The sequence below is a fragment of the Diospyros lotus genome, chromosome 8, assembly GCF_014633365.1.
Source record: "Diospyros lotus cultivar Yz01 chromosome 8, ASM1463336v1, whole genome shotgun sequence".
NCBI lineage: Eukaryota > Viridiplantae > Streptophyta > Magnoliopsida > Ericales > Ebenaceae > Diospyros > Diospyros lotus.
In genome coordinates, this window is record NC_068345.1 from 26,842,786 (window position 1) to 26,870,564 (window position 27,779).

Consider the following 27,779-nt stretch of genomic DNA (forward strand, 5'->3'; position numbering starts at 1 on the left):
GTTTCGCCGAAGAAAATGATAAACAGTAAAATTACAACACTCTATTTTCAATTTGCAGCTCGATTTTGACCCTGTTACAGTCCTAATTTCTCAAAACTTAAAACATGAAAGTTTTAGATATTCCTATTTTCTTTCCATAACATTTTAAATCAACTCAATCTGAGTTCATATGAGGTAGTTATGCCCAAAATACAAAGAGATGTCAAAATTGTCCAACTTCTATTTTTTTTTAAATAATGCCCCATGTCCAAATATGTTTCATGAAAATCTCCATATTCAACTATGGATTACATGTATGATTTATCTAAATAAAAGTGAATTATATGAGGTATTTTATAGAGCATTTTACATGATTAGAGCTTGCTATCTTATTTAAGTATGATTAAAGTTGAAGATTACTATACATACATGGGTTCATGATGAGGTGTGCAAGCATGGGTTTATTCATGGATTATTCTTATCAAGATTAGTGCGCCTATATTTTGCACTGAGTGGGTAAAACATGTTGCGGATTATTCTGTTGGGGCATACACACGGGCTATTAGGGGTCGGGCTTGTGTGGTATGTGAACCCCACAGATCAAATCAGTGAGGGGCTTATTGGCTCTGGATGTTATTTATGTATTGCATGCATTCTAGTTATGTATTTATTATATAAGCATGAGTCATGTTTCAGTTGTATGACATTACAGAGTCCCACGTCAGTTTATTGTGGGTGTCAGCAGTATATTGCACGTGATATCATGGCCCATGACAATTTTTAATGGGCTTTAGCTTTCCATGAGTATGGTATATTTCATATTTGTGATGCGTGAGATTTAGTTATCTTTCATGTTTCACCATCTTATGTTTCAATTCAGTTATTCCAGCTTTCAGTTATTTTATATTGTTTGCTGGGCCTTGTGGCTCACTTTGCTTGCGTCATTCAAGGCTTCTTTTGATGTTAGCTTCCGCTGTTTTGTTATGTATGGGTCAAATTAATGTATTTTGAGACTTATTATGTATTATGACCCTGATGTACACAGGTTTGCCAAAGATATGTATGTTATTTAAGTACCCTTGTTGGGGGTTTCTAGTTCAGTTGTTTGGCATTTATGTTTATGTGAGTGGCAAGTACCATCCTTATTGACACTTCTTCATTGGGTCCCGGAGCTAGGGTACTTAAGGGTGAGGGCGCCACTGCCCCCCATTTGTCGAAGGCGACAACATTGAACCCTAAGTCCCTAACTAGCTAACCTTCTCCTTGTCATTGCCGTCGAACCCGAATGTCATCATCATCGGCTTCTCCCAGTCTCAACACCTAGTCCCTCTGCACCAAATAATTCGAGAGTCAACCCCCACCTGTCGAATGCGAGAGCAAACTGAACCCTAACCGACTAACCCTCACCTCGCCGTTGCCATTGAACCCAAACTCCATCGTTGTCGGCTTCTCCCCCCTAACACCTAGCTCTTCTGTGCTAGATAGCCCGAGAGTCACCCCTTACTTGTCAAAAGTGAAAGCAAACTGAACCTTAACACGTTAACCTTTACCTCGCCTTTGTCGTCTGCTACCTTCTTTTCGTCTTTTCGTTGTTGCCCCTTTGTTCATTCTCTCTTAAGAGACCAATAATGAGTGATTTCAAAACCCTAACCCTAACTTGTTTAAGATTCAATTTGTTTATTTGTCAGTTTGTTCATTTGTTAATTTGTTTTAGATTCAAGTTTGTTCATGTCTTTCAACAGGGGAGGCAATTGCATATGTTGGATGTTCTTTTTAATTTATAGTTGTTAATCGATTAGTCCTCCTCTAAGTCCTCTTGGTGTAGACTTGCTCATTCTTAAAACACCAGTCTCTCTAGTTCTCTTTTTTGTTGATTTGCCCGATTTATATCTTGTTTTGCTTTATTTTTTGTCATTCAATCTTCAATGTCACATTGTTTTCATATTTGGAATAGAGGTAATCAAGTCTTATTTTAATTCTGAATTTTATTTTTATTTTTCACATTATTGTACTTGATTGCTATTATTTTCCTACAAATAAGGTTGAATGAATGAATGTTAATTATTTGCCATTTAGTTTCGGTTAAATCAATTTTTGTGTAGGTTCGGTTTCATTTTTTGAATAAGTTTTTGGTTTGATTAGCTCAAATTTAAAATCGGTTAGTTCAATTTCAATTAATTTAATTAGTGTAGATGTTCGGTTTGATTATATGCTTAAGGTCGATTCGATTAATTAAATTTGAGTGATTCAGTTTCATTATAACTGAATACTAAGATACCGAGTTCTATATTTTTAAAGTATTTATATACACACATGAATGGATCCTTGCATTCTTGTGGGTGTGTGTATTATATTATATTTATGTCTATCTCCATGCCCACTTGTAACGGCAAACTTGCAGGGTTTTAGGTTTTGGTTTGGTGCCAAAAGCCCCCAAACATGAGTGCAAAATTCGTTACTGCGAATTTGGGAGTCAATTATTATCATTCATCTGCCAATGCCAACAACAGCACCTGCGAGGATGCAATTGCAAGTCGCAGCTCGATAATGCTCTGTCGCATTGCATGTCCAGCACCTACACCTAGGAATCGATTTCGATTACAACCGCTGCTGAGAGCATCGTCGTCATCTTCATCCTTCGGTGCCGATGACAAATCACTGTCCACGCCGTCATTCGGTAATAAAGGTGACGAAAATTACCACTCTTCTTCCGCCTTCCCGCTGCTGCCGCTCAAACAAGGAGAAGAAGCAGAGGAAGGAGTGGCGAGGCAAGTAGTTTCGGAAATTCTTCAAGAGCTTGGGGCTTCCAATGAGGACTCCATCGATATTGCTCTGCACTCTCCCAAATACTTGGCCATGCTTCTTGATAGCGTACGCGAGTTAGATGAGCTCTCCCTCTGGAATGAACAACAACAAAGCAACAACAAACAGCAGCAGCATACGAAGAGCGAACCAAGTAGAAGCAGCAGCAGTAATCTGCTGTCATTAAAGCAGAAGTTGTATTGCCTAGCCAAAAACAAAGGCGACAAGGGATTGCTTCCCTTCTTGGAGAGCCTCGGGTTAAGCCTCCCATCTGCAACACGCTTGGCTCGCTCTCTCTCTTCACAGACGCTCCCCAATCTCCTCCACAAGGTACTGTTTGTTGTTCTGTTACCAGATGTTGCAGCGAGAATGAAACCGAGGGTACAAGGGGACAGACAGACGAGCCAAAACTTGATTGATTGACACATGGATGGATGGTTGAAACATCTTTCACTTATTCCCATGTCAATTTTCTTTCCTAGACCTTATTTGTTCCCTTGCTGTTGACCTGAAAATCATCTTAAAATAGAAGAAATACATAACCGATACCTGTCTCAAGCCTGCTACTCTGCCCAGATTTGTCTCAATTGTTTATAGAGGCTTGAGCCTGGTTTTCCTTCGTACTCAGTATTTCATATATCCCCCATTAATTTACTAACAACCATTGTTACTTATTTTGCCTTCGCTTATAGGTTAAGTATATGAGGAAAATGTTCTTTTCTAACAGTGATGATGAAGGGCTTATTGGAAAGAATGCCCGCCGAATGATGATGCACCTATCCATTTCTATTGACGAGGATGTACAACAGACTTTATCCTTTTTTGAGAAGGCTAGTATGTCTCCCTAAAATTTTGCATACAACCATTGATAGGAGTGTTAGGTTCATCTTTGTTATTCTTTCTGCTTTCTGAAGTATAAGATGCTATTATGAGATTGTTCTCATATTTGGCTGATTTACTTACGTAGTAAGAAATATTTGCAATTATGTAATGTAGATTGCAGCAAGGCGTGGAGGTTTGGACATGTTGGGATCCCATGATGCCTCTTTTCGCTACTTTGTCGAATCATTTCCACGTTTCCTTTTGCTATCATTGGAACTTCAAATGAAGCCATTGGTGGAATTCCTTGAAGATGTAGGTGTGCCTAGAGGGTGCATGAGAAATATTCTTCTATTATTTCCTCCCATTGTTTTCTATGATCTTGAGAAGGATATAAAATTGAGGGTAAAAGCTTTTGAGAAGGTAATTACTATATTCTAGATGCCCCTCCTTTTTGTTATGTTGGTTCTACCCTATAACCAAAATGTTAAGAGATATCAGAGAAGAAATTGGGATATAAGGCCATATAGTTCGTTTTGACCTTGAAATGTAGGTTGTTTCTAGGTATCATTTGTCATAAGATTTGTTTTATTCGTTAATTAAAATCAATCGTGTTCCCATATAATCAAAGATTAATGTTGCCATAGTGCGGTTAGCTATTTTCTTAGTATTTGAGGCATATTTTCATCTATGTACATTTTTTACATATGCTACTAGTTTGTGCAAAACTGTATGTATCCAGACATCATTACTTGAAGAATATATTTCATGATTGCCTGGGCTAATTTGTTTCAGAAACTTGACCCCACACCATAGCCATCACTATTCCAGTTATAAGTCATTGTAATTGGTGTTGGCAATTTCCCCCTTTGAGATAAAATGGCTGAACCAATTCCAATGGCTTTGAATAGATGCAAGTATCACTTTTTATATATTGTTAAGAGTTTGGCTGTGTAGAGGAGTGTCTGGGAGATGGGACTACTTTGGCCTTGTTTAAGTTGTCTCATAACTTCATATAGATTTAGAACCAAGGAAGCTGAAAATGTCTTGATCAATTGGTTCTATGCTTGTCAACACATTGTAGGGTCATAATCGTATTCATTGCCTAATTGTTTATCATATCAGCCAATTGATTTTGAACTATTTGATGATGAGTTTACGTAGATTTTGGTTCCTCAAATAACTTCTAAGCTACAGGGACCAGACGGCATTCTTAATCTGTGATATAGGTTTTGCTGCTGAATTTAGAAACTTACTCTGGTAGCTAAATGTAATACCCTGTGATCACTGAGCAATCACAAAATTCACTTGTTTGTTACAAACACACTCTCTTTGATGCAAGGATGCATATTGAAAATTTACTTGAAGTGGATTTATGATTTTTGCCATTGACACGTTGTGTGCTTATGATTTTCAGCTTTTGTGACCATGTCTTTCAGGTTGGTGCAGGCAAGGAAGATTCTGGCAGGATGTTGTTGAAGTATCCGTGGATCCTATCAGTAGGCATTCAAGAAAACTACGAGAAGGTCCTTTCTTTCTTTGATATGCAAAAGGTAATAGTTTGTTTTATATTATATTTCTACACTTATTTCAGTTTGTTGACAATGTGCTTAAGCATTTGTACTTGGTGGTTGCAGTTTGTTTATACCTGTCTTATGTTTTCAATATAGTCATCTTCGCTGTTTCTATGTCATGTAAGAATGTGGGTTTTTCTTCAATATATGGAAAGCCAAGAGTTAGGTTGGGACATCTTAGTAACTTCGAAGGGAATGTGAGCTACACATTCTATCGACGCATAAGTTCAAATGAAATAAGGCAAGCATTAAAAAAGATGAAAAATCATAAGGCAGTGGGACCAGATAATATACCAATAGAAGTATGGAAATGCATGGGAGAAGAGGGCATCTCCTTGCTAACGCAACTATTTAACGCCATCCTTAAATCAAAAAAGATGCCAGATGAGTGGAGGAAGAGTACTTTGGTTCCTATATACAAGAACAAAGGAGATGTTCAAAACTGTGAAAATTATAGAGGAATTAAGTTAATGAGTCATACCATGAAACTCTGGGAGAGAGTAATAGAGCAGAGGCTCAGAATGGAAACAAAGGTGTCAGAAAATCATTTTGGTTTCATGCCTGGTAGGTCAACAATGGAAGCTATATATTTACTGAGGCGTTTAATGGAAAGGTATCGAGATCATCAGAAGGACCTACATATGGTGTTTATAGATCTAGAAAAGGCCTATGATAAGGTCCCTAGAGAAGTATTATGGAGGGTTTTAGAGAAGAAAGGAGTCAAAATAGCCTATATACAAGCCCTTAAGGACATGTATCATGGTGTAGAGACAAGGGTCAGAACATGCGGAGGGGATACTGAACCATTTACAACTACAATAGGACTGCATCAAGGTTCTGCACTAAGTCCATATTTATTTGCCCTAGTAATAGATGAACTCACTAAAGATATTCAGACAGATGTGCCATGGTGTATGCTATTTGCAGACGACATAGTATTGGTGGATGAAACAAAAGAAAGAGTGAACACTAAGCTTGAGTTGTGGAGAAACAATTTAGAATCTAAGGGATTTAAATTAAGTAGAAAGAAAACAGAATATATGGAATGCAAATTTAGTAAAAATGCAAGAGTGGATGTTGTTATAATAAAATTAGAAGACCAAATCTTACAAAGAAAAGACCATTTTCGATATTTGGGATCAGTGATTCAAAAAGATGGAGAAATCCACGAGGATGTCGCACATAGAATTAAGGCAGGTTGGCTAAAATGGAGAAATGCATCGGGGGTGTTATGTGATGGTAAAATCCTATTAAAATTGAAAGGGAAATTTTATAAGACAGATAAGACCAGTCTTGCTGTATGGCTCAGAATGTTGGGCAGTCAAATACCAGCATGAGCAAAAGACGAGTGTAGCGGAGATGAGGATGTTAAGATGGATGTGCGGACATACAAGAAAGGATAAAATTAGAAATGAAGTTATTCGTAATAAGGTAGGAGTAGTGCCAATCGAGGAGAAGATGAGAGAGACTAGACTAAGATGGTTTGGTCATGTGAGAAGGAGACTAAGAGACGCTCCTGTGAGGAGAGTTGATGAAATGGAATAATTAGTCACAAAAAGAGGTAGAGGTAGACCCAAGAAGACTTTGGGAGAGACATTAAAATTTGATATGAAATATATGGATCTAAATGAGGATATGACAAAAGACAGAAATACATGGAAGTCTAGAATTCATGTAGCCGACCCCACATAGTGGGATAAAGGCTGGATATGTTGTTGTATATGGAAAGCCAAGGGGTTGTGATACAAAACCCGAATGAAAGAACACAAGAACAAACTCAAAAGCTCTAATCAATTCAATAATCAATGTCAATAGTCAAAATCTATTTTCAATTACAATCTAAACACTATATATAGGCAACTAATTGATATTATCCCTTCCTTATTAGAGTTCCATAATCCCAATCTAGATAAGATTCTAATGGAACCTAATAACTAAAAGAAAAACTAAATTAGGAATCAAAAGAAAATAGGAAATAAACAAAAGAAACAAATAAACTTTTAGTTCTTAACATCTATGTATCTGTCCTACATCAATTCTCCCATAGTTGGAGAAAACTCATCCTCAAGTTTTGTAGATTTGTCTGTTCAATTTGGAGGATTGCCCAGTGGATGAGAAATCTTTGAATTTGTTCATCCCTATCAAGATTATTTTACTTCGACAAGTTGGAATGCAAGTACGTCTCTAAGAGCTTATGATCCAAGGTTCGAAAATCTTCCATAGTACTCCAAGTGGCATCTAAATCTAGACAATCTTTCCACTATGGAAAAACTGTGATAACTTATTGAGATAAGCCACGATCTTATCATTATGCACAACATCTATCACATTCTTTTGCTGTGAAATGTGCAGGAAATGAAGAACTGGCAGGAACACTAGTAGGAAAAAGAGGAGGCTTAGATGTGCCTTGGTAAATTGATAAATTTTCCACTTTGAAAATAGGACTAATATTTATATTATTAGGTAAATCAAATAAATAAGCAGCAGGTCTAGGTTTAGAATGAGGGAAAATGGGCCACTAGCTCAAGCATGTAATTTAGGGATACAATCGGGTCAAATCATGATAGTCACCTTCTTTAAATTCCCTAGCACGATGATGCACGTCAACAAGAAGTTTATGATTAGCATTACTTGTTGCATTTTTATGTTGGATCTCAGTGGTCAAATCATGGATGTGTTTGGTAAAAAAAATTAAGGAGGCTTAGACTTTTGGACTTTAAGGGGCAAGGACACAGGAGCAACAAAGGTCGTAGGAAAATAGCTAGGAACAATCTCAAAAGGATTTTTACTAGGAGATGGGTTAATAGAGCTATTATAGACAAATTCAATGGACCCCCCATGGCCAGTTGCAAATATGTTAATGTTCTAGCTACTGGTGCATAATTTTTATTAAATCTTTGTTAGGACCCAAGGGTTTTCCTAGGGCTAAAATAGTAATTAGCCTATTTTACTTGTATTTTTCTCTAGTTGTGTTTTTTTTGGTAGTTTGTTATTTTCTGTATAGTAGCTATATAAAGCTACTGAAGATTGTTTGTAGGATATGTTTTGAATGATAATTGATATCCAGATTTCCCTCTCGTTAATTCTCTCTCCATTCCCTCTCTGATTCTTTGTTCTCTCTCGATCCCTTTGATTTCTCTCTTTTTCTCTATTCCTGTTTGCATTTCTACCTATATTCTTGTTGTATTTCCCTCTCTTTCAATCTAATTCCCCCTTAATTCCTTCCAAATTCCTATTCAAACCCTAGGTATACCCTAGATACATGACAATTTGGTATTGGAGTTCTAGATCCTCAGCTGTGACTCTTGCGAATTTTCAATGACAATTCTGATCCGACTTTCTTGAATGCCAAAGCAAAGCGAGCGACTTCGGCTGTGAATTCCGATGACTTCTAGAGAAGTCTCGGAGGCTAGTTTGGGTTCTCAAAGGTGAGGTCTAGAATTGCTTTCGCAAGCGATTCCTAGCAGCGACTCCGTGCATCTGATCTAGCAGCGATTTAGTGACAAGGCGATTTTCAAGAAGATGGAACAGAGTCGATCGAAGCAAGGCTATATATTTGCAATAACCTTTAGATGCAGTAATGAAGAAATGTGGACTTGCCTTGAATACTCAAATAAAAGTTGTCAGGGCATCATAACTAGGAGTTGTTGCAACACCAATTTCAGTCATCAATCCATCTTTCAATATAGGTGACATAAATCCTAATTGGTTAGCTGGAGTAAGAACAAACAAAACAACTTTGTTTTCCATAGCAAAACGTTGTCATGACTCATGACCCCGGGGATATGATTGTAATTGGGAGGAAATCCATGGTGTATAAGCTGTTAGGGCTAACTGAAGAAGTTAAGAGGTTAGGCAGGAATAACTAACTCTTGTATAAACAACTAGCATGGTTGTTAGAGTAGTTAGTTGGTTGTGATGACTGATGTGGCTAGAGGCTCTATAAAAGAGACCTACGACATATTGGAGAGGGCATGGAGGGAATAATACGATATGTCTTTTTTCTCTCTCTCTCTCTCTCTCTTTCTAACTTTCTATCTCTCTCTTTCTCTCGTTCTATCTCTCCCTCTATCTTGTTCTTGCAATTACTGAAATCGACTAACCCTAATTCAAGGGCTTGACAAAGTGGTATCAGAGTCGGCGATTTTGGCCATTGGCGAAGGGGGTTCGTTAGGTGAGTCGACAGAGTAGGCACGGTCGAATTGAAGGGGCATGACCGGAGCAAGAACCGACGACGAAGAGATAAGTGGTGGCTGGGGGGTTCATTGATTTGGGAGTTGGAAGCGTACTTGAGTGATGCTTTGACGACGGGGAACCCCAGCGATTGCACAGGGATTTCAGCGAAAGTGGAAGGCAAAGCATGAGGTGGCCATTGGACAGTGATTGGGCATTGGAATTGGCTAACAAAGGCCGTGCTGGTGTGATCGGAGAAGTGCACTGTTGGAGTTGAAAGATGAAGCAATTTTGTGGTGGAGACCGACGTGTGTGATATAGGGGTAGGAGCTGTACAGACACAGGAAGGTCGACCCATAGCCTTCCTCAGCCAAGCATTGGCCCTAAGGCATGTGGGCTTGAGCATCTATGAAAAAGAGTTTGTGGCAGTCTTATTGGTGGTAGAAAAATGGAGACACTATCTGGAGGGAAGGTAGTTCGTGATTAAGACCGATCACCAAAGTTTGAAGTACTTGCTACGACAAAAACTCCACACGCAGCTACAAAAGAAAGGCATGGCTAAGATGATGGGTCTTGACTACATTATATAGTATAAGAAGGGGAAAGACAGTGTGGTAGCTAATGCTTTATCGCGATGTCAGGAAAAGGGAGAGGCAACAACCATTACTGCATTAATATTGGAATAGTACTAGGAGGTGGCCAGCAACTATGATTCAGACGAGCAATTCAGAGGGATTCTAGAGCAGTTGGTGTTGGATCCTAACAGCAAAAAGGGGTACACCCTACATAACGGGGTATTATGGTATAAGGGAAGGATAGTGATTGGGGACTGCCCACAGGTGAAAGACAAGATTCTCTAGGCCCTACATGGATCCCCCTTGGGAGGACACTCCAGAATTCGAAACACTTACCACATGGTGCAACAACTATTCTTTTGGCCTAAGTTGAAGGAGGCGGTGATCCGGTTTGTAATGACTTGTGATACTTGCAAAAGATGTAAGTATGAAACTGTAAGCAGATAGGGGTTATTACAGCCCTTAAGCATTATGGGACAAACTTGGTGGTTGATAGATTCACGAAGTTTGCTCACTTCATTAGCCCGTCTCATCCTTACACCACTTAAAGAGGTTGCATGAGTGTTCCTTGATCAAGTTATCAAGCTATAGGGGGTACCTAGAAATATCATATCAGATTAGGACTATGTATTCACTAGCCTTTTTTCGCAGACATTACTAAAATCATTAGGAGCCAGGCTTAACATGTCGTCTACCTACCATCCTCAAAAAGACGGGCAGACCGAGAGGGTCAACCAATGTCTAGAGAATTATCTAAGGTGTTTGAGTTTTCAACAGCCCAGAAAATGGCATAAGTGGCTAGCTCTAGCCCAGTGGTGGTACAATTATAGTCACCGCAGTTCCATCAAGATGTCACCGTTTGAAGCTCTCTTTGGATATAAACCTCCCCTACTACCAATGCCACAAGAGTTTACTAGTGTTGTAGAGGTGGATGACCACCTTCAACAGAGGCAACAGGTACTTTAGCAGCTAAAAAAAACCTAGCCATCGCTCAGAATAGAATGAAACAACAAGCGGATAAAGGCATGAGTGAAAGGAAGTTTTCAGTGGGAGAAGAAGTGTACCTAAAGCTCAGGCTTCCTTAGCTTAAAGCCATAACCGAGGAGCCAATAACTAAGCTAAGTCTGAGATACTACAGACCTTTTCCCATCATCTCAAGGTTGGGTAAGGTGGCCTACAAGCTCCAATTATCGAAAAACTCTCACATTCATCTGGTCTTTCACATGTCCTTACTAAAGAAATATGTGGGGGGTTAACCGGCAAGCCTCAAACTGCCCACTAGAAGTAGGAGTGAGGAGCCTACAGCAGAACCAGAAGCTATCCTCGATAGAAGAGTGATATATCAACAAGGGGCGCCCCTAATTCAAGTGCTAGTCAAATGGAGCCAACTGCCTACAGATGACAATACGTGGGAATACCTTCCGGATTTCCTCAAGCAATTCCCTAGGGTGACGAGTTTACTTTGTATTTTTTGAGGACAAGAAATTCCTCAAGGGGAGGATAATTGTCATGTACCGCCTAAAATAACTAATTGTAACTTGGGAGATTAGGAGGGAAATAGAATAACTAATGCACACATGCTTGTTGCAAGTGGCGCTGGTAGTTAGGACACAAGTTGCATTAGGTGGGAGAATTTCAATTGATTGAGGGAAGATCAGTATAAATAGAGGCTGATCTCATCCAAGGAGGACATGAATGAATTGTGAAACAAGCAGTAAATCCTTGTTTGATTAATTAGACTAGAAACAAGAAAAGGATTAAATACAATAATTATTCTTATCTGTTCTCCTATAAAGTAGGAGATGAGATAAAATATGCTATCTCCTAAATTTTAGGATACCTTATCTCCTAAATTATAGAAGCTAATCAAACTTTAAAATACAAGTTTACAACATCTAATCTACAAGAATTTAAAGTCTTATCATTATCTCATCTTTTGAGTCTCTTTAAATTTTGAATTTCTCTTCCTCGTTCAACACTCCCCCTCAAGTTGAGGAGTAGATGCTAGTCATCCCCAGCTTGCCAATTAGAAATTCAAATCCGGGTCTTGCCAAGGCCTTTGTGAATATATCCGCAATTTGATCATTGGTAGGAATATAAGACAACATTATTCCCCCTTCTTCAATTTCTCATTTTATAAAGCTTCTGTCTATCCTAACATGTTTCATGCGATCATGTTGGATAGAATTCTTTACTATGCTTATTGTCGACCTACTATCACTGTATACCCTTGTAGGTTGAACCAAGGGTATCTTCAGATCTCCCAATATATTTTCTAACCAAATAACTTCACATATTCCTTGAGCTATAGCTCGAAATTCTGCCTTAGCACTACTACGAGCCACCACTGATTGCTTTTTGCTTCTCCATGTCACAACATTTCCCCATATCTTGGTACAATACCCAGTTGTTGACCTGCTGTCCTTAATTGAGCCTACCCAATCTGCATCCACAAATCCTTCAATTTCCCTTTTCTTGGTTTTCTGAAACATCATCCCTTTTCCAGGGGTTCCTTTAAGATATCTTAGCATATGAAAAACGGCATCCATGTGTCTTTGTGTGGGTGAATGCATGTATTGACTTATTTTACTTATTGCATAGGCTATGTTAGGCCTAGTAAGAGACAAATAAATCAATCTTCCTACCAAGTTGGTACCTTTCCTTGTCTACGGGGACATCATCATCTTCTTGTCTTGATTTCCAGCCTTTGTCTAGTGGAGTTCCAATGGGTCTACAAGCCATCATCTCGGTGTCCTTTAGCAAATCAATGGTGTACTTCCTTTGTGAGATAAATAACCCTTCTCGGCTTCTAGCAACCTCCATGCCTAGGAAGTATTTCATAGGCCCGAGATCCTTGACTTCAAATTTGGCCTTCAACTGCCCCTTTAAGGTTTCAATCCCTTGTATGTCATCTTCTGTTACAATAATATCATCAACATAAACGATTAGAATAGATATCTTTCCATTTTCTGTGGTTTTCACAAATAAAGTATGATCGGCCTGTCTTTGTTGATACCCAAACTGAGTTAAGGTCATGTTGAACTTTTTAAACCAAGCCCTAGGTGATTGCTTCAAACCATATAATGACTTCCTCAATTTGCAAACATTTCCTATACCAGCCTCATCTTCAAAACCTGGTGGGATTTTCATATATATTTCCTCATCCAAATCCCCATTTAGAAGTGCATTTTTAATATTAAATTGAAATAGTGGTCAATCTAAATTTACAGCAATAGAAAGGATTATTTGGATAGAATTTAATTTTGCCACAGGAGCAAAGGTCTCCTCAAAGTCTATCCCATAGGCTTGAGTAAAACCTTGGACTACCAATCGAGCTTTGTATCTTTCAACACTGCCATCAGATTTGTGCTTCACAGTAAATACCCATTTGCATCCAACTATTTTCTTGTCTAAGGGTTTTTTCACTATATTCGATGTACCATTCCCAACTAGTGCCTTCATTTCCTCCATAACTGCTGCTTTCCATTTAGGATCTTGTATAGCTCCCTGGATGTCTTTTGGAACTACTATACTGTCAACTTTAGCAATAAAACCTCTGAACTTAGGAGATAACTTAGCATAAGTCAAATGATTTTTGATAGGATATTTTGCGCAAGACCTTACCCCCTTTCGTAGGGCTGTTGGCATTGCTCAATCTAACCCATCCTTAGGTGTAGCATCACTGTCAGTGCCATGTTCTATGCTGTTTCTTGGCATATCTCCTTCAAAGCTGCAGTCATCCTCTGATGGACCAGCTTTTGGTAGAGATGATTGGCATTGCTGCAGCCCTGTTTGGTTCCTTGGTCGTCGGGAATAGACAAACTGAGGCTGAGAAACAATGGTCTGAGGCTGGGATGAATAGGACTGATCAGAACAATGGTCAGAAGCTGCTGGTTTTGAATCAGGGGCTGTTTCAGGAACTGTTGGGGTTGTTTCAAGAGCTGCTGGGTTGGTTTCAGGAGCTGCTGGGCTTGTTTCAGGAGCTATTGGGGCTGCTGTTGTTATAGGGATTGATTCCACTGTCAGTGTATTGTCATAAGTTGGAGTTTCTCCCCCTTGAGAATACACTGGCAGTGAAAAAGGAAGATCAGAGATAGGATCAGCAGGTGTATCCATGGAGGAGCTGGACTGATCGAAGGGAAGATCTTCATAGAATGTAACATCGGTGGAGATGTAATACTTGCAGTTCATTGGGCAGTAACACTTGTAGCCCTTTTGGATAGGGGAATAACCAATGAATTGACATTTTAGGGCCTTGGGATCAAGCTTAGTGTGAGAAATACTGTTGTTGTGAACATAGACAACACAACCAAACACTTTAGGCTCAAGAGATTGTAAGAATGAGGCATGAGGATATATAGCACAAAGGGCTTCAAGGGGTGTTTGGAAGTTTAATGTCTTGGAGGGAAGACGATTTATGAGATAGGCGGCCGTAAGAATTGCCTCCCCCCAATAAGAATTAGGGGCGTGAGTGGTGAACATCATGGCTCTAGCAACTTCTAGGAGATGCCTATTTTTTCTTTCGGCCACACCATTTTGTTATGGTGTGTAGGGACAAGAACTTTAGTGCACAATCCCATTGTCAAGTAGGTAATTGGTTATGTCATGTGAAAAATATTCCTTCCCATTATCAGTTCTAAGAATATGAATAGAAGTTTGAAACATATTCAAGACAAACTTATGGAATCGTTTGAAAATACTGCTAGTTTCGGATTTCTCTTTCATAAGATATACCCAACAAGCCATAGAGTGGTCATCTATGAAGGTAATGAACCACCTAGAGCCTGAGTTTAGAAGGGCCCCAAATGTCACTATGAACCAAATGAAATGGTGATGAGGGTTTATAGGGTTGGATGGAATGACGAGCTCGAGGCTGTTTTGCAAGAGTACATTGTTCACATAAAAGAGTGTGATCTTTATTAATGAAGAATTGAGGGTACAAAAATTTAAGATAAGGCAAACTAGGATGTCCTAAACGTTTATGCCATAACATAGCTTTGGCATTTGAATTAACATTTAGAACAACTTTATTCGAATGGAATGGATTTGAGGGACTTCCTTTCAACCAATAGAGACCATCCTTAGCTTCAGCACTGCCAATCATCATCCCTGAGACTTGGTCCTGAAATAAATAGAAGGATGGGAAGAAAATCACTTTGCAATTCATGTCATTTATAATTCTATTCATTGATAACAGATTGTAGCTTAATCTTGGCACATATAGGACTGCATTAAGTTTTAGGTTAGAAATGCAAACTTTGCCAAATCCCAAGGCAGGAGAAATAGTACCATCAGCCATAGAGATCTCAATCAGTGTTTGACATGGCCTATATTCAGTCATACAGTCCATAGAATTAGACATATGGTCACATGCCCCAGTGTCTATTATCCACACATCCTTAGGAAGTCGTTTTGACACCAAAGAGTAGTGAGGATTACCTTGCAGAGCAACTGATGCTGTAGATTGATGATTAGAAGGGCTAGCCAAGCTGCTACCCTGATTTAACAGTTGGTACAGGGTCTGGATTTGTTCATCTGTTAGATTCAAATATGTTTTTTGTCCTTTTTCCACTGGTTTTGGTCCATGCTCACTGGATGTAGCAGCTACATAAGCTGATCTGGTACCTTCTCTCTTATTTTTTGGCTTCCAATTGGCGGGTTTGCCATGGATCTTCCAACAAGTCTCGCGTATGATATGGTTTCTTGCAATGATCACACCATTGCTTCTCCCTCCCTACATCTTTTTGTACAAACTCCCCTTGCTTAACAGTAACAAGAGCAGAATGTTGATGAGCTAGGCCATCAGCCGATTAAAGCATCACCTCGCGTCGGCTTTCTTCTCGTCTAACTTCTGCGAAAACTTCTCTTAAAGTAGGCAGAGGCTTAGTACCTAAAATCCTGCCACGCATTTCATCTAGATCACTGTTAAGTCCATGGAGAAAATAAAAAATCCGATCTTTTTCAACAACCATCTTATTGTACTTAATACTATCAGCAGCATTCTCCCAAGCAATGGTATAGAATAGGTCCATCTCATGCCATAATTCTACCAAAGTATTGAAATAATCTATAACATTTGAGTTACCTTGTTTGGTGTTTCTTATGGCTGACTTGATTTCGAAACTTTGAGATGAATTCTCCAAATCCGAGTACATCTCTTGCACCGAATCCCAAATCTCTTTGGCTGTTTTGTGGAAGAGATATGTCCTTCCAATCCTAGGCTCCATGGAATTTATCAACCATGCCATGATGGTTGAATTTTCTGTTTCCCAAGTGCTGTAAGAGGCATCTGTTTATTGAGGAGCAGAAATTGCACCGGTCAAATAGCTTGATTTTCCTTTTCCCTTGATCACTAGTAAAACGGATTGAAACCATTCCCTAAAATTACTCCTGTTTAGTTTATGGTGAGTAATTTGTAGTTGATGGTTGTCAATTGGATGGCTGGACAGATTAGGGAAAGATTGAGAAGTAGTAGAGGGTTGAATCATACTCGGGGAACTGGTGGCTGAAGTTTCAGTAAAGGTAGGGTTTTGATTTGCATCGGCCATGATCTTTGAGAAAGGTAACAGCCGGCAGGAAAAAAAACTTCTTAGGGATCTTGCCTAGGGCTCTGATACCATGAAACAAGCAGTAAATTCTTGCTTGATTAATTAGACTAGAAACAAGAAAGGGATTAAATACAATAGTTGTTCTTATTTGTTCTCCTATAAAGTAGGAGATGAGATAAGATATGCTATCTCCTATACCTTATCTCCTAAATTATAGAAGTTAATCAAACTTTAAAATACAAGTTTACAACATCTAATCTATAAGAATTTAAAGTCTTATCATTATCCCATCTTTTGAGTCTCTTCAAATTTTGAATTTCTCTTCCTCGTTCAACAAATTGAATCTCAAATTTCCCTCTCTCTCTTTCTGCTTCTCTCTCTCTCTCTCCGATCACAAACTTCTACAACTCTCCAGAATTCCTTGTGAAATTCTCGAGACTTACTTGTCAGCTCTGTTAGACCTGACACTTTGACTCCCAAAGAATAATGTGAAGAACCCAAGTCTGACATTTCAAAAGTTTGCATCATGGATACTTTAAACATTTCTACCATTTGAGAAGACCTTCCTTGATACTCTTCTTCAGGTACATCCCAAGCTTCCTTTGACATTGTGGCAGCCATAACCAATAAAAAATGGCATAATCTAGTGCTTATTGAATTAATAATAGAGCTTTGGCATCCTTCCTCTGCTTTTCTCCCGGCTCCTTGCATTGTGTTGCAGTCATCCTTTCAGCATTTGCAAGGTTACCATGACCATTCTCAACTCAATCCCATAGATCATAAGACATAAACAGTCTTTATCTTGACACACCAAAACTGGTCATCAAGACCTGCAAAGATACTAATATTTTGAGATGAGTTTGCTACAACACTAGTAGAAGCCATATGCTACTCAAAGTGCTATATGATACAACTGAAAATTCACTCACTGCACTCTAAAAGCTCACTCTAATACCACTCTGTTACTAGAGAATGAAACTCATATATATGGGAGAACACTCGATAGAGGAAAAAACACTTTATTCTGATTTGGATAATTTTCTTTGTTGTGCGTGTACATAACCAATAGTGCCATACCTGAGATTTTGGGGCCCTGAGTCAAAATGTAAAAATGGGCCCTCGAATCACATTTAAATTTTATTTCTTATAATAAAATATAAAAAAATAAACAAATATTCATTTTGACATAGGGGTAAAATAGTGATTTACAAATATTCATATAGACACAAGGGCAAAAAATAAACAAATATTCATTTAGACACAGAGGAGAGAGAGAGTTCATTTTGCAGATTTTGAGCTGGGGGGAGTGATTTATATAGGGGCAAAATCGTCATTTAGACACAGGGACAAAATAGTCATTTTCTCTCAATTTTATGGGCCCCCTTAAATTAACATAATTGTAGGCACTGAGACAATGGGCTCTTGAATTATACTATAGGTCCAGGCCTGATAACCAAATCAATGACAAGTGTTTGAATGGACTGTCTTCATCTGATAGTTGCACACACATGGCCACTACTCTTAATTTTGCTAACAAGCTGATTGATGCATAATAACAAACACTTAAATATAATGACCACTACTTGACTTGAATATCCTTATCTAAATAAATACTAACTGAATCAAGTAAACAGTTGAGATAATGACAGCACACTAAGACTAAGTCAATGATAGATGTCACTTAATTAGTCCCATCACTGAATTATTATCCAACACCTATTTCCAAATTTCTTCTCTTTCCTGGTCTCTTTTTTTATTTCTCCTGTTGATCTTTTCTTTTTACCTCTTGGTTGCACATCAGTTTTCCTAGTATTATTTTCGAGTTTTGGTTTTTTGAATTTTTGACCATATTGCCATGATGTTGAATCATTCTTCCAAGGTTGGAGGGAATTCAATATCAAAATTTTAAGGACTGAAGCTTCTCTTTTTCGTTCTAAAATAGTTAAAGCTTCGTACAATATTGGGTGGTTTTCAGTTGTCAAGTTTGAAATTTTTTATCAACTCTTTTTCCACATTTTGACCACTACTGGAATCAATAACAAGATGACAAAGACCACTAGTGCTTGGATATGTCAACGCGCAGCATCTTATGTTCCTTTGTCTTCCCATGTGGAAGTATATAATAATTTCCCATATGATGTCTATTTCTTCTCTTTCATAATTTAAAAACATAATGGCTCGTAATTGTCTATGTTGGAGATCCGGGTAAAAAGGATTAAGAAAAGGAGGAGGAATAATTATCAGAAAACGAGCAAGTCGCTACTCAATCTGAAGCCGAGAAAGGAGGAAAAGCTAATAAGTTTTATCTAAGAGATTAAGATTAATCTTGTTTATATTCTAGATTATCTGTAAATTATTTCTAATATATCTTGTATCATATATCTCTTAGAATTAGGAGTAGAATTTGGAGTCTCATGTATATATATAGATTATTCTCTCAATACAAAGCTTAGAGTCTTGATTGATCTCACTCTATTTTGTACCTAAGGCTGTTAAACTTAGGTTTTTATCTACTTTGTTCAGTCTAATACTAGATTTATCTTTTTTGTTATTCTTTCCTCTCTAATGTAGGTACCAAAAGCTAGTGTTGATTTTGCAATCAAAAGCTGGCCCCTTATTTTGGGCTGTTCAATTAGCAAGCTGAAGTTGATGGTAGAACAGTTTGGTGAATTTGGTGTCGGAAACAGGCAATTAGGTCAGATCATCGCTACTAGTCCTCAGATTTTACTACGGAAACAGGAATTTCTTCTGGTCAGTGAATGACTTTTTTTTCTCTCCTATATGTTACTATTAATGGGAAACTTTTCCTTATAATTTATGATTCATGATGGTTTGCTGTTTATGTTTTTATTGACTCCCCTGGCATGAAGTTTTGTTGCTTTATGTGGTTAGCTGAAGACCGACTTCCTTATTTGTATTGGTAGTCAAAGTCCAATTGTGCTCCTATGATAGTCAACAACTTGGGCAATTTCCATGATGAGAAAAACCCATTATATTCTAAATGGTAGAATATTTGTCACTGTTAGTCTTCTTTCTTTTCTTAGTTTACTTTTTGTTTGTGTCTTGGATGGGGATGTCGGGCATGTTTTTTAAGAAGTTCCTCCACTGATTTAGGTGATGATGTTGTTCAAAAGATTGAGTCATGCCACAAAAAGTGCAGATATTACCTAAGTCTTTTGCAAGCAAGTCTCTTGTTACTGAGATTGTGATATTGCTATTTCCCCTTACCACTACTCTAATGGTTTCTTCCAAATCAACTAAGCTAAGAGGAAGTTTTAGCACATAAACTCTGAAGAGTTCAGGAGAAGGATTGAGAAGAAGAGAGTTGAAAATAAATGAATCCTGTATATTATTGCATCAGAAAAGAAAATAAAGAAAAAAGACTATTTATATACACCACTGCACACACTACTCTCCCCCTCAAGCAGGCGCATACATATGATATGAGCCTAGCTTGTAACATATATAGTCAATCCTCAATCCTCAAAGTGACTGAATAAACAAATCAGCTAACTGATCATTGGAACCAACAAAAGTAGTACTGATCCCCCAAGAAAGCAGCTTCTCTCCCACAAAATGACAGTCCATCTCATTATGTTTATTCCTCTCTTGAAAGGCTCAATTGAATGCAATGTGAAGAGCTCTTCCATGAATCAGCTCTTCGCGGTAACCTGAAGTAAAACACCTATCTGAAGGACTGCCTGCTCAGTCTACATCCGTATAACAAAAAATCCGCATGTGACCCCATTTCTCAAATAATAAACCTCTACCAGGAGAGCCCTTGACCACCATCTCTCTGAGATGGAGTATCAAATCAATCTCTTGACTGACCATCCACTGTGGGAGAGAGGGTGTGAGACGCCAAGATAGATCTCTTGAGAACTGGAGGATCAGAGAAGGTCCAAGTCCTGCGGAGTAATCAAGCAAATAGATCCTCCATGGTTGCAGATCCACTCAATTTGAGTCTGAATGGCCTCCATATCATCCAAAGCCAGCTAGAGTAAGAACAATAAACAACTTATCCCTCTGAGCCCCCTGATCAACGATGTCAGCAGTAATGGAAAGCATGATATTAAAGTCTGAATCTTCCCTAAATATGTGGCCATGTCTAATTCACCCTTATGGAGACTGATGTGCTAATGATGGTATACAGAGGAATAAGACTGAATAGGGTGCTAATGATGGTATACAAAGGAATAATATTGTTTGTATATAGCCTCTGAGCATGGGACCATATATCAACACAACTCTCAATACACTCAGAAAAGGGAAACCAAATATGAATCAATGGACTGCCATAAAAGGGAAACTAATTGTGCATCTGCCTTCTCCCACACAACCCTATCAAGCTCTGGTATGTCGATTATACATTTAGTGAGATGATCACTCCTCGACCCCAGAACCACATTTTTACAGAAGCTGACCATGAGAAGTAATTTTTTCCATTCAATTTTTCAGTTGTGATCACTGGTGTACCAGAAAAAGAAGGTATTGTAATTGCTGGAGTGGAGAAAGCAACCTCAAAACTTGACATATCGTTAGGAGTGAACTGAATTCAGCAACAACTAGCAACAATCAGCAGCAATGATCACAGAACATGAACACTCAGCACATCAATGGGAACCTGAAGAAGAGGAAGAAGATTAAAATACTGTCGAATGTGAGATTTCAATTCTGACTTGAATCAGCAATAGAAGGGACAAAACTTGGATTCTGATTTGAGTTGCCAAAGTGGATGTTGAGTCGCTGAAATCACTGCTGTAACGAAGATGATTGATGACTGAGAGAGAACTGCAATCGCAAGACAATCAATCACAATCAAAATCCAGTTGTGTACTCCTATAGCCAAATCCAAACTCCAGTCACAAACCATAATTGCAATCTAAATCCAGTTGCCAACTCCAACACCCGGATCCTAATTCCAGTCATAAACTCCAAATCTCAAACCCTAATCATGATGCCAACTACCTAGTGACCACCAATTGTGATTGCAAACTGCTGCAAATTCCAGTTGCAACCTCCAAACGGGAAACCTAATTCCAAACTCAATCACAAAGTCGATTGTGACTCCTACCATGCATGGCTCTGATATTGTGAAGAGTTCAGGAGAAAGAGCAAGGAGAGAGGGAAAGAAATGAATTATTTATATTATCGTATCAGAAAAGAAAACAAATAAAAACACTATTTATATACACACACTACTCTTAACAAACTCAGGCATTTACATCTGCTTTATTGTGTTCCAAGTATTTGGATTGATATGTCTCTTTGTGTTCCAAGTGTTTGGGTTAATATGTCTCTTTGTACGGTTACATCTTCTTTATTTTATTTCATGATCTTGCAAGTGATCTTGTCCCCATGTGAATTATGAGCTTCTTAATTTCTTTTCTTACCTACATGATATTCAGGTGGTGACATTTTTAAAAGGTTTGGGGCTTGATGAGGAAAGCATTGGTAGGGTCCTTTGTCGCTGCCCTGAACTCTTTGTCACAAACATCGAGAAAAATCTGAGGAAGAAAATTGATTTCCTTACTGCTATAGGTGTCTCTAAGAGCCATCTTCCTCGGGTTATCAGGAAATATCCAGAGCTTTTTGTCTGCGATGTTAGCAGAACCATGAATCCTCGGTAATATACCCTCTGTTATCTCTTCTTAGTATATACTAATTGGCTATCGTGGGGATTCTTTTGAAATCAAGTTACCATGCAATCATCAAAGGTATTTATCAAACGCTAGGTTAGGCATATAAAATTTTGCACCATGTTTAACTCAACAACTAATAGATAATCACAATGAAAGTTATATTTGTGTGATTACCATGAGCCCTTGTTATGAGAGAAATTATTGGTCATCTTTACATCATACGTGGTCACAGGAGTCCATTTTGCTGATGTGATGTGTGATAAGTTAGGTCTTTTTATATTGGAGATAATTTTTTGCATGGTTATAAACGGTAATCTGCTGGTGGTGGTTCTTTTACGTGTGTTTCTTTTTTGCAGAATGAAGTACTTGATGAAGAGCGGGCTGTCGAAGAGGGATATTGCATTTATGATCGGCAGGTTCTCGCCGTTGCTAGGCTACAGTATAGAAGAAGTTTTGAGGCCCAAGTTAGAATTCCTGGTGAACATCATGGGGAAGCCAGTAAAAGATGTGGTGGAGTATCCAAGGTATTTCAGTTACTCTTTGGAGAGGAAGATCAAGCCCAGGTATTGGGTGCTTAAAGGTAGAAACATGGAATTTTGTAGCTTGAAGGATATGTTGGGTAAGAATGATGAAGAGTTTGCAGCCGAGTTTCTTCTCTAGGGTGGGGTGGGGTCATGTTATGTGTAGTGGAGGCGCATGGGGATGCTGTACGGTGAAGTTGACAAAATTAGAGACTGGAAGTGGGAAAGGAAAGATGGAAGGAAGGAAGCTTCGTTCATTTGCTTTGCGCGCCAGCAAAGCACGTGATGAGAGTGATTTCCAGCTATTCGGCTTGGTTTAATGCACGCGCCTCTACCACCCACCCAACACCCAACCACCCACCCATGCTGCCTGCCGTCCCCATTCCCTACACATTACAACCAAATCACCCAGCTCTCCCCCCACCTTCTTTTCTATCTTTGTGAATGGAATAAAATGATGGCTATTGTGCAATTTAAAAATATATTACAGTAATTATTAATAAACTATATATATATTTAAAATCTATCTTTAATTTCTAAAAAGAAAAAAAGCCAAAAAAAAAAAATTAGGAATAAAATATAAAAGATATAGGACTGGTGGTGGCCAGCTGAGAGAGCTGACAATGCCAAACCTAGCCAACCTTAGCTCAAAGTGAATCCCAACTAGGACCCCATCTGGTTGAACATGTTATAGATTGCTACGCAATAATTTTGAACCCCAAATGATAAAAGAATAAATAGAACAAAATACATCCAAATATTATCAGACACTATCTATCAAATCCATGTTTCATTTTAATATTATCTCTATCTTACGATAATATGGATATTTTATTTAATTCCTTCATATAAGGGAGGCAATGCGTCACTTGCAAAAAGAAACACTACTGGAACCCGCTATGATAAATGAAATTGATATTTGCTTAAATTTGGAGGATGAGTAACACAAAAATAGCTACGTTGATCCATGCAATCATGTTCGGAGAAAGATATTTTTTTAATTTTTTTTTCTTAAATAAAAAATTATTATAGGCCATCCAGACAGAGCTTAGAGAAAAATTTATATCAAATATTCATGGAGTTGGAAACGATGAGAATAATCATTTCATCATATTTTAACTTTTATTTATACTTGAGAGGCTTTCTTTACTTACAAAAATAGTCTGCATGTGCCTAATAAATAGTGAATGTTATGCAAACAGGAGACTCATTCGATACGTTACAAAATATAAAAAAGATTTGTATTTACAATTTCATGTTTTACTGTTTATTACATGACTACTTTTAAAAACGATATATTTATATAAAAATAATACTTGTATCCAAGTCTTTTATAATAAAGCGGAATTCGTTTAAAAAATAAAAATAAAAAAAGAGCTTCGCGGCCTATATGTACATGTGAGTTTTGCGAGCTGAACGTCGCTCCAGCATTGGAGGCAGAAGTGAAATTAGGGATAATCAGAGCGATCGTGGGAAGGTGAGCAATCGGAAGAACACTGTATAGAGAGAAGCAAGCAATGGGCGGAGGTAATGGCCAGAAGTCGAAGATGGCTCGTGCTAAGCACTTGGAGAAGACGAAGGCCCCCAAGGGTAAACTACTCTTTTTCTACTTCTTCACTCCTCTCATTCGCATCTTCTTTTTTTATTTTGTGTGTTTTTCTGGTGATCAAAGTTCAAGTTAGGGCCTGAAAAGGTGAATTCAGGAACTGATCTCGTATGCGCAGGAAGTCAGCTTGAATCCAACAAGAAAGCTATGAATATCCAGGTAGATTAACGTTTTTACTACCTACTTGGACTATTGAACCGATATATACGTCACGACTATTGATCTATTTGGTTTGTTGTACTAGCTTGACTTGCTCCCTGGTTAGTCGTCGTTGAAGTCTCTCATTATCCCTGTAGTTTGATTCTATTAACCTGATTTTCGTTTGCCAGTTGTACTATTTTTAATTATTTTGACATGATTCTTCTTTGTCCGTCGCATTTTAGGCTATTTGAAATTTTGAAGTTGATCTTAAAATGCATTATTGTTCTAATTTATTTTGGCTGATTCAAAAAAGAGGGGCATTCCTATCACTTCCCACCCTTGCGATGGTTGAGGGAGGTTCGTGTGTGTACGTGTATGCAGCCTCTCCCTTGCTTTATTTTGCAAAAAGGGCTATTTCTTCAACTAAAACCAGTGCCCTTCGGGTCACAAAAGACACCCTTACTATTGCTACCAAGTCTTTCCTTCATTTCTAACTCTTACTTGTCGATTTCATTTTTAGGCTTTGTGAAATTGGTGTTAGAACAAGAGTTCTCTTTTTATTAATTTTCTTTGACATGAGTCTTCTTTCCCCGTCGAGTATTTAGGCTTTGTGAAATTGATTTAAAATATATTGGTTGTAGATCATTGATCCTACTAATGTTATTCAGATGTGTTTGATTGTATTTCTAGGTTTTCTAATATGAATGTTATCGTTAATTAGTTCTACATCACTACTAGTTTTTTTCCCTCTTGCCCACAACCATTTCTACACAAAAATATGCAAGTAATACCACCACTATTAATATTATTAAACTATTTTAATTGTGTTTCACATATCTTATCTATGAAAATAAAAGAAGAAAAAAGACAAAATCCTTTGAAAGATTTTGTTGTGCATTTCTTTAAGAGGCCTAGATGAGTTATAGAAATATACTTAAATCTTAGTTGAAGGATACTAGTAAATTGGATATCCCTTGCATGATATCTAGGTAGGGAACTATTATTTCAAGCATGTTTGTCTCACTGACTACGTGAGGGAAATGGGCACGGTTTTTTAACACATGGCCTTCTTCTAGACGGGATGCTCTTACCAATTACACTCGCTCCTCCAAACTTTTAGCCTCCATGGTAAACTTCTTATCATCTTAGGATGTTTAGATGGAAGAATTTAATGAATGCGTTGTGAACAAGTTATGAGAAGCAAAAAGAAAGGTTCAATTCAGTAAAGGCAGTTTAATTAGACATGAAAAATCTTTTTTGTTGTAACGTACCAACTGGGAAGATTGAGTTGTTTCCCTACTCGCCGAGGCCCATTTATAGAAATGAATCAGTGAAGTCAAGTGTCCAAATAACATAACAATGGCAGATGAATTGGACTGTTTCCATGGTCGTAATTCTTGTTTCTTGGACTGCTTCAGCTAGTTGTCGACAAGAATCGGTGTGTTTACTGTGTCTTGTGTCATTCTAAAAGCTCGATGTTTGCTGAGTGCGTGCAGTGCAGAGTATGCATGCAGACGTTCATTTGCACCACTTCGGAGGCGAAGTGCAAGGAACACGCTGAGGCCAAACACCCCAAAGCCGATCTCTACACGTGCTTCTCTCATCTCAAGGAATAATATGATGCCAACCTGCGCTGCGCCTAACTTCCTTTCTGTTCTCTCAATGTGATAAAAGCTGCTGCTGCTGTTGTTGGGAATGTTAAATACTAGGGAGATATAACACTTAGCCCCAACGTCAATGTGGGATGTGCCTATATAATATAATATATATATATATATTGTCTGTGAACTTGTCGGTGATATATATATGGGTGGTTGCTGAAATGGTTTGCACATTTTATAAACTTTCTTTGTAAAGGTGTTTGTTGGGGCCGGATCCAAATGGATCAATATTAAACTTGATCAAAACGAGATTAAATTTTAAAAGATGTTGGGCCAAATACCAGACTAGTTTAAAGGACAGGACTGGACTGAACTGATGCTGTCCCCATCTTTTTTCTAGTTTTTTTTTTTTATAAATTTTTAATCAAAAAAATACCTTACGTATTAGGAATAAGTAAAATTTAACAAGGTTTTATTTTGTACACCAAATCTGATATTTGCATATTTAATAAAATAGATATCAATGGTAAAACAAAAAATCTCTTTTCAATTGTAAAATTAAAAGATATTTCACCAATACTAGTATTGCACAGTAATATTAATTCACTAGCATGACAATATGTTCGTCCTCTACGAATAAATATTTTAATTAAATCATTTTTTTGGCCCAAATTAATTAGTCCTCTATAAATAGGTATTGTATAACGTGATATTGTGCGTGGTTTATTAAATGTATAAATTATTTTATATTTTTTTTTTGTAATTTTAAAATATAATTTAAATATGACTTTTAAACTCATTTGAACAATATTAAAATTTATTAGGGCAATGCATAAATTTTTCAAAGTCTATTGTTTATTCATTTAAAGCTCTTTAAATTATTTATAAATTCCAAAACTGATAAAACTTTAAATTCACCTCGAAGGATTAATAGGGTGGGTAGGTGTGAACTGGGCTTAAATAATTCATAAGTAGACTCAATTATTGAGTTAGTTAATTTCTAATTATTCAATTATGAATTTCTAGTGAAATAATATCATTTCAATCATTTCAGTTATAAATATTAGTAATTTTCTTTAATAATAAATTGGGTGAAATTTAAATCTTTATTTAAAATTCATGAAAAGGAACTCACCCACAAATCAAGCAAACAGATTTAACTTTAAAAATATGAACCATGAATGAACTCACAAAGCTTATTGATTTAAAAAAATACCCCAAGATATCCCATCCCATCCACTCCATTCTTCAAACCAACCTAATTTCCATCTCCCATTAAAGAAAAGCTAAAAAATTTCTTGCATTGACAAGTCACCCACTTTCCCCCACTCAACTGAGAATTAACGATATTTGACAAAATTACATTAAAGCAACCCCACCCCTAATCTGGCATAACTTCATCCAGGAATAACTCTAAAAAGTCTTAGAGAATCAATTATTAGAACCCACACAAACGTCATACCTATCTAACCAAACATACAAACTATAATAAATAAATAAAATAAATCTTATCACCATCACCATCACCCTTAAAAACCCGTAACATATAAAGTGTGTCAAAAGATTAAAAAAAGAAGAAGAAAAAGGATAGCATTGGAACCAGTCTTAATTAATAACAAATCTTATGACTTGATACATTTACATCTTTCTGGGAAAACTAGTTCACAGCTGATGCTGAATGCTTCCCTTCTTTTTATCATCAGCAATCAGCATTAATCAGATTCTATCTTAAATTAAATATGCACCAAACGCAAACACTTTTGACACCATTATTCACTGTTGTAATCGATCTGCAGCT

General features: G+C 37.6%; 2 protein-coding genes across 2 annotated transcripts; both read left to right on the forward strand.

Annotated features, from left to right (window-relative positions):
* Positions 1 to 2,350: 2,350 nt before the first annotated feature.
* LOC127807994 (transcription termination factor MTERF4, chloroplastic) lies at positions 2,351 to 23,126 on the forward strand. The gene is made up of 7 exons (XM_052346282.1): positions 2,351 to 3,111; positions 3,474 to 3,611; positions 3,778 to 4,023; positions 5,040 to 5,153; positions 19,042 to 19,221; positions 21,879 to 22,096; positions 22,469 to 23,126. The coding sequence occupies exons 1-7, from the start codon at positions 2,419 to 2,421 to the stop codon at positions 22,770 to 22,772; spliced, it is 1,893 nt and encodes a 630-aa protein (XP_052202242.1). The 5' UTR covers positions 2,351 to 2,418; the 3' UTR covers positions 22,773 to 23,126.
* Positions 23,127 to 24,074: 948 nt separating this feature from the next.
* On the forward strand, positions 24,075 to 26,236 carry LOC127807995 (uncharacterized protein At2g23090-like). Its single transcript, XM_052346284.1, has 3 exons — positions 24,075 to 24,223; positions 24,358 to 24,398; positions 25,877 to 26,236. Exons 1-3 carry the CDS (start codon positions 24,151 to 24,153, stop codon positions 25,994 to 25,996), a joined length of 234 nt encoding a protein of 77 aa, XP_052202244.1. The 5' UTR covers positions 24,075 to 24,150; the 3' UTR covers positions 25,997 to 26,236.
* Positions 26,237 to 27,779: the final 1,543 nt, after the last annotated feature.